Below are 14,630 nucleotides of genomic sequence, written 5' to 3'. Positions count from 1 at the left end.
TTTGAAGTACCGGTAACACTAAAGTTATCCCCCTCGACCTGGTTTGTTTATCTTACTTATGCAGAGGGAAGATTCCGAAATGGGAACGACTGGGATTTCTACACTTTGTGGTTTATTAAGCCAAGGTTCTTTGTCATATGCAAACATGGAAGGTCCCATCTGCACTGTATGTTTAAAGCACTTTCATACCACTTTAACTGTCATGGCTCCATACAGTGGTGCCTCGCAAGACGAAATTAATTTGTTCTGCGAGTTTTTTCGCCTTGTGAATTTTTCGTCTTGCGAAGCACAGTTTCCCATAGGAAATGCATTGACGGTTTCCCATAGGAATGCATTGACGGTTTTAAGAAAAAGGCGCAAGACGTTTTCGTCTTGCGAAGCAAGCCCATAGGGAAATTCGTCTTGCAAAGCCACTCAAAAAACAAAAAACTCTTTCGTCTTTCGGGTTTTTCGTCTTGCGAGGCATTCGTCTTGCGAGGTACCACTGTGTGTATATATATATGTATGTAATTTATGAAGGATGTTGAGCATTGTAAAGAGACCCCTTTTTGCTTCACAGAGCTACAATTCCCAACGGTTCTTGGGTAGAGGAATTGATGGTTAAACCACTCTGGGAATAGTAGGGGAATGAAGGGGTGGTCTTAACAAACTACAGTTCCCAGGGTTCTTTGGGGGAAGCCATGGCTGTTTAGATGCTGCTTTTCATGTATATGGCAGATGCAGAACGTGGCACATAGAGACATGAATTTTGGAGGTCAAACCTGTTACGGTTGGTCATTTGTCAACATTTTAAGACTGTTGCCAAACAACCTGGCCTCCTCGCCTTTCTTCCTGTTTTTCCTGTTGACTTTACTCCAAAATGTGTATTGCATTCAATTCAAAGTTGAAATAGTTGTTTGCTTGGAACTCAGAGCCTTCTTCAGGCACAGAAGGAAAATAGCTGGCAGGTAAAGGTAAAGGACCCCTGGATGGTTAAGTCCAGTCAAAGGCGACTATGAGGTTGCAGCTCTCATCTCACTTTCAGGCCCAGGGAGCCAGCATTTGTCCACAGACAGCTTTCCAGGTCATGTGGCCAGCATGGCTAAACTGCGTCTGGTGCAATGGCACATGCTGACGGAAGCCAGAGTGCACGGAAACTTGGTTTACCTCCACAGCGGTAGCTGTTTATCTACTTGCACTGGCGTGCTTTCCAACTGCTAGGTTGGCAGGAGCTGGGACAGAGCAACGGGAGCTTGCCCCGTCGTGGGGATTCGAACCGCTGACCTTCTGATCGGCAAGCCCAAGGGGCTCAGTGGTTTAGACCACAGCGCCTCCTGCTTCCTCAAAGAACTCAAAGCCGCCTTCAGGCGCAGGAGGGAAATAGTTAGCATGGAGCATTGGACCCCTGCAATTTCTGGCAGGAAGAAGCCTCAGCATTGGCCAGCTCTAGTATATAAATCCTCAGAGCCTGATCTTCTGCTTTTGTCGGATCAACAGACAGGTTACTTGCTGCTGTCGGCCTCAAGCTTGCAGCTCAAGGATCTTTAACTGGAAGGTCTAGATCAGGGGTCAGCAAGCTTTTTCAGCAGGGGGCCGGTCCACTGTCCCTCAGACCTTGTGGGGGGCTGGACTATATTTTGAAAAGAAGAAAAGGAACGGATTTCTATGCCCCACAAATAAACCAGAGATGCATTTGAAATAAAAGCACACATTCTACTAATGTAAAAACATGCTGATTCCCAAACCATCCGCAGGCCGGATTTAGAAGGCGATTGGGCCGGATACAGCCCCCAGGCCTTAGTTTCCCTACCCATGGTCTAGATCAGTGGTTCTCAACCTTTGGTTCCCCAGATGTTGTTGGACTACAACTCCCATCATCCCTGAGCTCTGGCCTTGCTAGCTAGGGGTGATGGGAGTTGTAGTTCAACAACATCTGGGGAACCACAGGTTGAGAAAGGCTGGTCTAGATGCTAGCCTTATCTTTGCTCGGTCGCCCACAACTTAACAGCCATCAAATGGAAGTTAGCCATGCCTTATCTTCTGAGCATGCCTGGAGAGGTTAACACCACTGTATATCAGTGCCTCTAATCCATGCTAAATCCCTGAGGCATCCCAGCAGCACTTCCTGAACAAGTGAATCGGGGCCTAGTAAGGCCAATGGGGTCGCACCCCCTCAGTCCAGGACTAAAAGTAAATTGTCTGTCTGAATGACAAAATCTGTCTCTGTCCACTTGCAAAGACTGGAACCAGATTGCTTATAGACAGGAATTAGCAAACAAAAAAGTTTAATACATGAGTGCCTGGGCCAGATATATGAGTGTATGCTTTCAGAACAAACAAACAACAATGATTTTATTATTTATACCCTGCCCAACTGGCTGGGTTCCCCCAGCCACTCTGGGCATCTTCCAGCACATATAAAAACGTAATAAAACGCCAAACATAAAAAAACTTCTCAATATAGGGCTGCCTTCAGACGACTTCTAAAAGTTATTTAGTTCTTTATGTTCTTGACAACCGACAGGAGGGCGTTCCACAGGGAGGGTGTCGCTGCAGAGAAGGCCCTCTGCCTGGTTCCTTGTAACCTCATTTCTCACAGTGAGGGAACTGCCGGAAGGCCCTTGGAGCTGGATCTCAGTGTCCGGGCCGAACCATGGGGGGTGGAGACGCTCCTTTAGGTATACAGGGCCAAGGCTGTTTAGGGCTTTAAAAGTCAGCAACAACACTGTGAATTGTGCTCTGAAACATAGGGAGGAGCCAGTGAAAATCCTTTAGGACTGGTGTTATATGGTCTCTTGGCAGCTGCTCCCAGTCACCAGTCTAGCTGTTGCGTTCCGGATTAGTTGTAATTTCCCAGTGGGTAGCCCCACGTAGAGTGCATTGCAATAGCCCAAGCGGGAGATAACCAGAGCATGTACCACTCTGGTGAGATATGCTCACCTAGCTGACCATGCTGAGTTCGAAACTGGCTGATGGTGTCCTGGTTCTCCTGGATTAGGTGATGACGGCTCGAATTCAGACTGCAGCCCGAGTCCTTTTAAAGTAGCTGGTAATTCTTCCCTGAGAAACAGGGAGATGGTGCGTGTCTTTCTAAGTATCTTGACTGCCTGCAACAGGCAACAGTAGCGCTCTCCTTATCTGACCAGATATGACCTGACGGTGGACTGGACATGTCTGGTGCAGGACCGGCCATGCATACAGCCCATTGGGTTGGACGCGAGCCATTTTTATCTGTAAAATGAGTTTCCAGAGTCTTTTAAAAGCCAATTAAGTCCATAAGCCTCTGGGGGCAGACTATCTTAATAGGTTTGTTGCAGAGGTCTGGAGCACACCGTACAAGTGCTAAGTTCATGGGCACTGATCATGGGTATGCAAACGTCGAACGCACCAGATCCATTCTAGCTTCTTGTGATTTTGTAATCTGTAGACAGCCTTCTTTTACAGTATACGAGGAGCAGCCTTGAGGTCCTCTCTAGAGAATCTTGTAGCATTGTTGTCAGACATGATTTTCAGATTGGTTTTCTAAGAATAGGATTATTGTTCCTGCGTGTGTAGAATTTGTATTTATTTGAGTTTTGCACGTGGAAATGTATTTTAATTTTGTAAATTGCTCAGAGAGGAAATTTCCTTCATAGGGCAGCCTCGAAATCTTCAAAACAAACGCTAAAAATGGTTTTGGGCACAATTGCAGATCAAGACCAAGGAAAGCTTCATCTGTTGAATTTCTGCATGTCATAAAGATGTTTATCAGATGTTAATCCTACAGTACAATAATTAAAATTATGTGAATCGCCGTGAGACCTTTGGGTATAGGATGGTATAGAAATTAAATAAATAATAATTATAAAATAATTATCCTTCGTTTTAGGAGCCGCAAAATTCAGATAAGAAACATCCCCCCTCAGTTACGATGGGAGGTAAGTGAGGTCTCTGACAAGTGCATAGTCTTAGCATCTGTGTCTGAAATGTCTTTTTAATAAACTGGAAGCTGCATGCTGGATGAGTGAGCTTTGGGATACTTTGAGATGTGTGAATGGGGCAGAGCAATGGAGATTATTAGATTTTCCGATTCCCTTCCATTGCAAAGAAAAGAACCCCTCTGGAGTGAAAGGAACGAGACCAAATTAAACGGAGTTTTCCTCTTGCAGCGCATGCATTTCCTAAACAATGGTGCATGCTATTTACCTAATCTAACCGCTGAAATGTGTTTATTTACAATAGCATGTTTGCATACCGTATGAGTACATTTTCAGGTTTTTTGAGCTCCGCTTTGAGACCTTGGCTCCATGTTCAGTATAGATTTAAGAAAGTAACCTTTCTCTTCAAACACTCAGGGCACCTTCCAAAGAATCTGGGGAACTGTGGTTTCTTAGGGGTGCTGAGAGTTGTCGGGATATTCCCATTTCCCATCACACAGAGCTACAATTATCCAATTGGTCGTCAATCCCTCTTCCCAGGGAACTCTGGGAATTGTAGTTCTGGAAGTGGAATAGGGGGGTCTCCTAGCAACTCATAGCACACTTTACAAGCTCCAGACTCCCCAGTGTTGTGTTTTTTTTGCGCAGGGGGGGGGGGCACGACTTTAAATGTACAATGCAAGTGAGTTCTTCGTCTCCTGTGGGCTGTTGTTGCTTTGTCCTTCATTTTTGGCGTTTCCTTTCCTGATTTTTACCTTTGGTGAAATTTTCAGTGTAACTCTTTCTTTATCTTCCACAAACCACTTCTTTTTGTTTCTTCCACATCTGACTAGGTTCTGGATGGTTTACTAGCTCAGTATGGTACTGTGGAAAACTGTGAACAAGGTAAGGACCCTTGATATGTTTCAGACAGTGTATATGGGTGGGCCTTGGAGCAAAAGACAGGAACCAGACTAGGGCAATGGATGAAATAGGCTGTAACCACTGAGCCTCTTGGGCTTGCCGATTAGAAGGTCAGCAGTTCGAATCCCCACAATGGGGTGGACTTCCATTGCTCTGTCCCAGCTCCTGCCAACCTAGCAGTTCGAAAGCACGTCAGTGCAAGTAGATAAATAGGTACTACTCCTGCAGGAAGGTAAATGGCGTTTCTGTGCGCTCTGGTTTCCGTCCTGGTGTTCCATTGTGCCAGAAGCAGTTTAGTCCTGCTGGCCACATGACCTGGAAAGCTGTCTGTGGACAAACGCCGGCTCCCTTGGCCTCAAAGCGAGATGAACGCCACAACCGCATAGTCGCCTTTGACTGGACCTAACCGTCCAGGGGCCCTTTACCGCCCCCCCTTTAAACATAGAATTGTAGGGTGGGGACCCTGAGGAGCATCTAGTCCAACCCCCTGCGATGCAGGAATCTCAACAGACTCAATACCTGACAGATGGCATTCTGACCCCTTTGCTATTCATTCATTCATTCACTCTCACTCACCAGATTTCTGGACTGCTGTTCCTTACACATAGTGATCTCAGGGTCTGAGGTTACACCATAACATATTGTATAGATTCTGCTCAGGACAGAATTTGTGGCATATGGTTAAGGGTGAAAGGCATATTCATAAACAGACACACATTATAACTCTAGCAGAAGATCCCAAACCTCTTTGTGGTATGCGTGTATGAATACACGTGAGTGCTGGACATGTGTGTGGGTTCAGACACATATATGTCACCGTATACAACAGGGGCAGCAATAATGCCACACACAATACCTAGTGGAAATGGCAAGGTTCGGTGTGGGTCCTTCTGAGCCCAGGGCTGTCAGTAGGTGCCTGGTCATCCTGACACCACCCCTGTGGTCCAATCTGCTGGGAATTGAGAAAAAAACAAACTTCTGTAAGCTCCAGCCCTTGCTTCCTCTCATGGGTGGTGAGGGTTCAGCTTGTTTAATACAGAGTTATTTTGATCGATGATATGGGTGCCTGCTTTAGCTAACCGAGATTTCTTCTTCCTCCTCTTGCAAGTGAATACGGACAGTGAGACGGCGGTTGTCAACGTCACCTACTCCAACCGGGAACAGACCAGACAGTGAGTTTTTAAAGTACCTTATTGGCTTGTAATTGTTATCTGACTTGGTCCTTGGGTGTGTTCACAATTCTGCGCAGGCTTCAAATTCTGTGGCTGGCAAAAAAACCACCCCAAAATACATTTGCTGCTGCCTGCCTCCTTAATTTATTTCTGTTGCAAAGTCTGTGACTTGTTTATTACAGTGGTACCTCGGTTTACGAACTTAATCCGTTCCGGAAGTCCGTTCTTAAACCAAGGCGCGCTTTTCCTAATGAGGCCTCCCGCCGCTAGTGCCCTTCCACTGTTTGGATTCTGTTCTTAGACCGAGGTAAAGTTCGCAAACCGGGACACTACTACTGGTTTTGCGGAGTTTGTAAACTGAATCGTTCATAAACAGGGCTGTTCTTAAACCGAGGTACCACTGTATTTATTTAAGTGCATTTCTATGTCTCATCCCCCCAAAAAAGTGATATCAAAGCAATGTTTGGACTGTAACACAGTTGACTAACATTTTCTTCCTCTTCTGAGGACCACATTCTCAGGGGTTGTGTGACAGTGGTGACTTAGTCTCCCAAATAGAGGCAAAAAACCCTCTCCTCAATTGATCTGTGTACCTCCATCATTCTGCCCGGACACTGAGGGCCTTCTGGCTGTTCCCTCACTGCGAGAAGCCAAGTTAGAGGGAACCAGGCAGAGGGCCTTCTTGGTAGTGGCACCTGCCTTGTGGAACACCCTCCCACCAGATGTCAAAGAGAAGAACAACTACCAGACTTTTAGAAGACATCTGGAGGCAGCCATGTTTAGGGAAGCTTTTAATGTTTAACAGACCACTGTATTTTAATATTTTGTTGGAAGCCGCCCAGTGTGGCTGGGGAAATAATAATTTATACCCAGTCAGATCGGGGTATAAATTATTATTATTATTATTATTATTATTATTATTATTATTATTATTTTATGACTGGAGAAGGGAGGGGGTGGTTCGCCTCCCCATGAGAGTACTGGGCTGGACAAGGAGGTTTAAAGCTCTCTTCCCACCTTAGCAATGGTTGGCTTTCTGCAGCATGAGAAACGGCAGAAGAACACCACAAGGAAGTTATTTGGGTGACCATGACTGGGCTTGTAAAAAGCAATTGAGCAAAAACATGGCAGTTCAGCACCAAACTCTGAGCACAGAAGCATCTCAAAAGCAACAAGAAGAGTTCCTGACTGGACACCCCCCTCTCTCTCTGCCATGATGCAGTGTGTAGAAATAGCAAGGGTTGCAGCAGCATTAAAAAAAGAAAGAAAAAAGAATTGCAGTATCGGATTTAAAGGTAGCAGCAGCAGCCGCCATGTGTTCGGATGCTGGGATGTGTTACCAGGTTGTCCCATAATGTGGCCTTGTTAATGGTAACACCCCCATCTATAGGCGGCTGTGTGGAACTGCAGCCCATTGCTAAAATTATACCCTGGCCTTGTTTTCTTAAGGCATGTTGTAATCCTACATCTCTGATGAGTTTACCTCAAATACAGTGATACCTCGGGTTACATATGCTTCAGGTTACATACGCTTCAGGTTACAGACTCCGCTAACCCAGAAATAGTGCTTCAGGTTAAGAACTTTGCTTCAGGGTGAGAACAGAAATCGTGCTCCGGCGGCGCGGCGGCAGCAGGAGGCCCCATTAGCTAAAGTGGTGCTTCAGGTTAAGAACAGTTTCAGGTTAAGTACGGACCTCCAGAACGAATTAAGTATTTAACCTGAGGTACCACTGTAAATAAAAAAAGAAGTTTGTTTGTTTGTTTGTTTGTGGTAAACTCCTTAGAGCTCTAGGATTACAACATGGCTTAAGAAAGCAAGGCCAGAGAATGAATGTGTGTGTGTGTGTGTGTGTGTGTGTACATATACAGTATACACACCGTATGTTTCCGTGTATAAGACTAGGGTTTTTTTTCTTTAAAAAATGTCAAAAATTAGGGGGCATCTTATCCATGGGGCCATCTCCCCCCATTTTCTTAAATCTGTGTCCCCCAAAATAGGGGGTGTCTTATACATGGGGGCATCTTATAGACGGAAAAAATACGTGTGTGTATGTGTGTGTGTATTCCTTCATTCATTCTCCACCTCCAAAACCGTTTCATCACATTTAGTTTAAGGTGAAATGTACACCTTGACAAAATCTTATGTGTAGCGATAAAAAACGTCAGGGTATAAAGCGATTTTTAAAAAATGCCATTACTGGTGGCCATTTCAAATTAATGGTGGTGGAGGGGAGAGAGCTGCCCATATATCAGCTTCCTTTCCCTTTGTCAGAAGTGAATAAGGAGAAGGGAAGAGCAAAAAAATAATATCACTGGAAATGAGAAGCAAGCAGCTGTGGCAATCAGAAGAGGGAAGAGGGCTTGTGGGTTTCAAAAGGGGGTGGAAGAAGATGCATGAGGAACCTTCTGGCTTTTCAAAATGGCCTTGTTGCTATATGTTCTTGGCTGCTTTATATATCGGCCTTGCCATGACTTATTATTTACTATAATAATACAGCATGTGTGAATGCTGTATTATTATAGTGAAGCCTCTGGTGTGTGAATTGGCAGAGCTGGTGCGGTGGTGGCATGGAACAGAGAGTAGTTTGAAGTCCAGCTTCTGTGAGGGAAGGAAAAGTTGTCAGCTGGTTGGGGATTAAAACCTCAGGATAAGCTGAGGAGTTGTCCTGGTCAAAATTGCACACAGTAGTAGTAGGCCTCGATTTCACATGCAGATTTTAACTAACCAGACAGTTCTTTTGACTGCAGATGTGCTGATTTTAGTTTTAAGTGGAGTTAATTGAGTGGCTTCTCTCTCTGTGTATCTGTCCGTCTTGTCTTCAGAGCCATTATGAAACTTAACGGCCACCAACTGGAAAACCACGCACTGAAGGTCTCCTACATCCCCGATGAACAAACTGTGCAGGGTGCAGAGAACGGGCGCCGAGGGGGCTTTGGATCGCGGGGCGCCCCCAGGCAAGGTTCACCCGTGGCTTCAGGAGCACCCGTGAAACAGCAGCCGGTAGACATTCCCCTCCGCCTTCTCGTTCCCACCCAGTATGTGGGAGCCATCATTGGCAAAGAAGGTGCCACCATCCGCAACATCACCAAGCAGACGCAGTCCAAGTAAGGCCCTGCTAGCTTAGCAAGTGTTTCCATAGCAACCCTGCTTGCTTACTGATTCACTTCCAAGAGTGTGCTAGGTGCTGCATGGGACACAAGGCCGGCCGTATCGTTGGGCAGTGAGACGTCTGCCTCAGACGCTGGGGGGTGAGGTGCTGGAAGGCACAGTGGTGTGTGTGCCAGGCAAGCTGCGCCGCATCCCTTCGGATGTCCTGCAGGGCTTAGGCAGAGTGGAAGGCCCTGTCCTGTTGACGCTGTTGAAGCCCAGTTGGTATATGGGAGGCGCCATCTTGTCCTTCTCCCTAGGCAAATAAAGCGACTTGGGGTATGCTCTGGTGGAAACGTAGCCCAGAAGGATTTAAGCTGTTAAGACTGGCGGGTCAGAGGCCTGGGGATTGGGATTCAGAGAACAAAAGTGTGCCTGCTCTTGGGCCTAGAAGGCACCTCAGGCTGCAGATGTGGGTGCTGTTAAGGGTGGCACATTGGGAAATTTATTTATTTACAAGAGTGTGTATGTGTCTTTATATAATATATATATGTGTGTGTGTATACACACACACACACACACACACACACACACACACACACACACGTGCACACATTCTTGACCCGCTACAGGGTATTTTCAGTGATGGTCCCCCATTTGTGGAGTGCCATACCCTGTGAGGTACAAATGTTTCCCTCATTGTTACCTGGCTCATGGAGACCCAGCCCACTGGGAAATGATATATTACTTTATCATTTGTGTTACCCTTTCTCTATGAAAACAACTTCCTCTTTCCTTTTCCCCTCACTGCAGCCCCATGACGTAGCTTAAGCTGAGAGACAGGGACTAGCCCAGGAACTAACCCAGTGAGCTTGATGGCTGAGTTTTAACGCAGGCCACCTCAGTCCCAGAGCTCCATTGTTCATTGTTCGAGATTCAAAATTACTTCTACTGCGGAAATGTTCCTTTACTGTATGTCTAAGAAGGCCTACAAATAGCCTTGTTCTGGCCCGGGGAGTTTTACAGATCTTCCTGAGGTTGACAAGATGGATATGGAAGGGGAAAGTCAAGAATTGTGAGATGTGTAGCAAAGTTGGGGAGCCTGGGCAGAGGCAGAGGAGCGGCCAAGGGGAGTTAAGTTTCTGAAGCATCTGTTGGGTGGATTTTGGATTTCTGGTTCTTCGGTCGCATGCTGTGGTCCTCCTTTTTCAAGTTTTGCTACTCAAGCAGCTGGTTCTTCTCTCCCTTCACTGCAGAATCGACGTGCACCGGAAGGAAAACGCCGGTGCAGCAGAGAAAGCGATCAGTATCCATTCGACCCCAGAGGGCTGTTCTGCCGCTTGCAAGATGATTTTGGAAATCATGCAGAAGGAGGCAAAAGACACCAAGACGTAAGGCTGTGGGCTATCGTTGGCGCAAAGTGTGGCGTTGGTTTATTGGATAGTTGTTTATTTCCTTGACATCTGATGGGAGGGCGTTCCACAGGGCGGGTGCCATTACCGAGAAGGCCCTCTGCCTGGTTCCCTGTAACCTCACTTCTCGCAGGGAGGGAACCACCAGAAGGCCCTCGGAGCTGGACCTCAGTGTCTGGACTGAGTGATGGGGGTGGAGATGCTCCTTCAGGTATTCAGGACCGAGGCCGTTTAGGGCTTTAAAGGTCAGCACCAACAATTTGAATTGTGCTTGGAAACGTACTGGGAGCCAATGTAGGTCTTTCAGGACCGGTATTATGTGGTTTTGGCAGCCACTCCCAGTCACCAGTCTAGCTGCCGCATTCTGGATTAGTTGTAGTTTCCTGGTCACCTTCAAAGGTAGCCCCACGTAGAGCGCATTGCAGTAGTCCAAGCGGGAGATAACTAGAGCATGCACTACTCTGGCGAGACAGTCCACCTACAGCTTCCAGAAGAGGCCTGTCTGTTCAGGGGTTGGTGTCCCAAGGCATAACAGGTTGCCTGGAATTGACCTCAGGAACTTGTCAGAAGGTGGGAGTCCAACCATCTGATTTCAGCCCTCCCCCCCCCAACTTCTCCCCCCTCACGCAGGGCTGATGAAGTGCCCCTGAAAATCCTAGCCCATAACAACTTTGTGGGACGGCTGATCGGCAAAGAAGGCCGCAACTTGAAGAAGGTGGAGCAGGACACAGAGACAAAGATCACCATCTCTTCGTAAGGATTTCTTTTGCCTTCTATCCCCTCACCCCCTTTTGTTTTGACCCCCTTTTTAAATAAAAAAAAGTATTGTATTCAAATTAGGCTGTGTTCACACTAGGGCGCTATGGAGTGTTGAATCTGTGTTTCCCTTCATCCACACTGGAGCAGTTTCTATTTTATGCCTTCATAATCTACCTCAAGAGTTTCCCGCCAATACTGTTGGGCAAGGGGTATATTTGTACCGTGTGTTGTTGTCCTCTCCCCTCAGTTAGTTACTTCCCTGCCCACCATAAGTCCTGGAAACTTGAGGTGCATTGTGGGCCAGTGTACACTCACTTTTTAAAAAAAGTTGTTTTTTTGAAAGACGTATTTTGCACGAAACAGCAGTCAAAAATGAAATGATATTATGCATGTTGCTCCAAGTTAGGCAAGGATTTGGGGACACTTGCATGAAAGGCTGATGCTTCCTTTCCTCCCCAGGCTGCAGGATTTGACCCTGTACAACCCTGAAAGGACCATCACAGTGAAAGGCTCCATTGAGAACTGCTGCAAAGCCGAGCAAGAGATCATGAAGAAAGTGAGAGAAGCCTATGAGAACGATGTGGCGGCTATGAGTGTGAGTCTGCTTATGTTGCACCTTCTCTGGGCATTTAGAAGCTCTAAAGACAGCCCATCTAGAGCTACTGCTATCTGTCTGGGAATCACCGGCTTTCCATCAAAAGGCTCCAAAATCCATCCAGCTGCTTTGTATGACTACGTTATCCTTTAAAAGCTGTTACCTAGTCGGTTGTGGACTTGGGAATCTTAATTCTTAGGCATTGGGTTCTTCATCGTTACTTTGAATAGCATTCCGAGTTCTCTGCTCCCACTTCATAGCTTGTGCTGCACCGTGCTTCATCAATGTGTCGGGTTCACTGCTTTGCGGTTGCGGAACAGTTTCTCTTTGTTTACCTTGAGCAGCTGATCAGTGCACCGAAACCTGGGTGCATAATGGAAAGTGGCAATGTGCTAAAGTGTGTTTCGGTCCCCTAATTACTGTATGGACGCCACCTGTGCCCAAACTTGTTTCCATGGGTGCAGAGGTTTATTATACAGAGCCTTTGGCTGTTTTCTTGGCTGTCTAAATCAGGACAGGTTGATTGAACCAGTCTGAAAAAAGCAAGGCAAAAGCGTTGCACTGCGAGAAGTGTTTCAGTGCTGACAGCGAATTCACAGTAAAAAGGTAGAAATGAATATTTTGCTTGCCATATTACATTTTCTCGCTCTCTTTTTCTTTTAGCTACAGTCGCACCTGATACCTGGGCTGAACCTAGCTGCCGTTGGCCTCTTTCCTGCCTCTTCCAATGCGGTGCCTCCTCCCCCAAGTAGTGTCTCTGGAGCAGCCCCATACAGCTCTTTTTTGGTAAGCTTGAGCTCAGCCTGCACACAACATGCACTAGCATAGAGCTTTCCTTTTCCTGTGGTGTGTGTGTGAGAGTTTCAGACAAAATCACATGCGAGCGCTGCCAAAACAAACAAGCCCATGCACTAAACATTCTGTGACATCATAGCAAGTCAGCCAATGGTGTTCGCATGGCAGACAACAGTTTCAAACCTAGTAGCTTGGGATATCCCGTTGGACTGTTACTGACTGGTGACCCCAGAAACTTTTATCTTGGCAGCCTCCTGAGCAAGAGACGGTGCACGTCTTCATTCCTGCCCAGGCTGTGGGTGCGATCATCGGCAAGAAGGGACAGCACATCAAACAGCTCTCCAGATTCGCAAGTGCCTCCATCAAGGTGCCCGTTCCATCCTGTTTAATCCCTATTGTTGGTTTTGTTGATTGATGCAAGCCATGACGGTGCTAGAAAACAAAGTAGGCATCCCAGGGTCCCATTTGAACTTCAGGGGAGCTGTGGAAGAGCAACCTGGAATCAGAGAGTTGTAGAGTCCAACCCCTTGCAATGCAGGAAAACACAGCTGTCCCATACGGGGATCAAACCTGCAACCTTGGGATTATCAGCACCATGCTCTAACCAACTGAGCTATCCAAGCTGATCTACATTATTTGGTTCATGGGGGAGCTTCCCAGTGGATTATGCCGTTATGCTTGTGTTGATGCAACTTATTGGCACTGTCCCTTCTGCTTGCTATTCTTGAGAGTTTGGGTTCTTAAAATCTGCGGCAAATCTTTTTTACAAAGGCACAGCCAGTTTGCCAAGAGTGATGCAAAATTCCTTTTATTTCTTCCCAGCCTCCTGTTAGCAAAGTCAGGTAAATAACACAGAGCGAGCCCAGAGAGAAAAGAAATCCTGAAGAAACTGAACAGAAGCAGTGGATAATTTAATAAGAAAGGAACAGTGAGGTTTTGTCCTTCTTGGTTCAGGCCTTGTGCATGGCAGGTATCTGCCCGCTGCCTGCCTGCTTAAAGGAGAATTGTGGGACTACCTCAAAGAGCCCTTTTGCAAAGTGCTTTAACACAGCCTGCCTACTTGTCAGGTTTGGCATGTGAGGCCAATACTGAGAAGGATCTGGCTCTGAGTCAAAAGTATTCCTCACCCCTGGTCCACATGGACTGTCAGCTGTTTTCCAGGTAGGAGAGGCTTTTTCTTGTCCTACCTGGAGATGCCAGGAATATGATCAGGGACCTTCTTTCTGCAACCAAAGCATGCACTCCACCAGTGAGCTGTGGCCCTTCCCTAATTGATTTCTGCAGCTGTCTTGCCCTGGGCTCCTTTAGAGGAAGGTGTAGGGTATGCCATCTAATAAATAACAGTCACAATAATTGCCATCAGGAATGGATGGATCATCCTTTGGCTCAGTTCAGTCTGAACTCAGTATCTTGGGAGTAGAGGGACGGGGAATAAATCCCAGGCTTTGCTGATAAAAGGCTCTCCCTTCTCTTCTTCCTCTTGTGTCCTTCAGATTGCTCCTCCAGAGACGCCAGATTCCAAAGTGCGAATGGTGATAATCACTGGACCACCGGAAGCCCAATTCAAGGTTTCTTTCCTTCCTTCTTACAGATCAGTGGCCACAGGGGGACTTAAACATGATTACATGCATCGTCTTCATTATTTACTGAAGGCCTTGTTGCAGGCTTCAAATAGGCACCCAGTTAGTCACTATGAGATCAGTTTGCAGAACCAGATGTTACCGTTACTGGTTTTTTATCATTATTTAATCACCACTATTGTGTCACAATCCATATGCACAATGCTTTACAGAGTAACACAAGGAGAGGGAGAGAGAGAGAGAGAGAGGTCTCTGCCCTGAGGAGATTACCATCCACATTTCAATAATAAGGGAGGCAACAGTCAGAAGAATGGACTGTATTTTTTGGCAAAGGGTGTTTAGGGAGATAACAGAAATCACTGGTTTAAAGCTGACTAAAAGTCCAGAGGTGAGTGGACGCGGGTGGCGCTGTGGGTAAAACCTCAGTGCC

General features: G+C 46.5%; 1 protein-coding gene and 1 long non-coding RNA gene across 5 annotated transcripts in view; both read left to right on the top strand.

Moving 5' to 3' along the window:
- Positions 1-14,630, top strand: part of LOC310661893 — a 157,289-nt gene that overhangs the window by 122,007 nt on the left and 20,652 nt on the right. The window lies entirely within an intron of this gene.
- The window catches only part of IGF2BP1 (insulin like growth factor 2 mRNA binding protein 1), a 61,850-nt gene that overhangs the window by 42,550 nt on the left and 4,670 nt on the right, over positions 1-14,630 (top strand). Inside the window, exons 3-12 of one of the 4 annotated variants that reach the window (XM_083408403.1) lie at positions 3,848-3,905; positions 4,730-4,781; positions 5,908-5,971; positions 8,795-9,076; positions 10,316-10,450; positions 11,102-11,224; positions 11,690-11,825; positions 12,495-12,611; positions 12,871-12,987; positions 14,114-14,188. In XM_083408403.1, coding sequence (XP_083264529.1) covers positions 3,848-3,905; positions 4,730-4,781; positions 5,908-5,971; positions 8,795-9,076; positions 10,316-10,450; positions 11,102-11,224; positions 11,690-11,825; positions 12,495-12,611; positions 12,871-12,987; positions 14,114-14,188 — 1,159 coding nt within the window. Of the gene's footprint in view, positions 1-3,847; positions 3,906-4,556; positions 4,579-4,729; positions 4,782-5,907; positions 5,972-8,794; positions 9,077-10,315; positions 10,451-11,101; positions 11,225-11,689; positions 11,826-12,488; positions 12,612-12,870; positions 12,988-14,113; positions 14,189-14,630 lie in introns of those variants that run through there. The other 3 variants (XM_083408402.1, XM_083408404.1, XM_083408405.1) reach the window with 3 other exon arrangements.

The sequence above is a fragment of the Podarcis tiliguerta genome, assembly GCF_965153285.1.
Source record: "Podarcis tiliguerta genome assembly, chromosome: 13".
Classification (NCBI taxonomy): Eukaryota; Metazoa; Chordata; class Lepidosauria; order Squamata; family Lacertidae; genus Podarcis; species Podarcis tiliguerta.
This window is presented reverse-complemented; position numbering and strand designations above follow the sequence as displayed.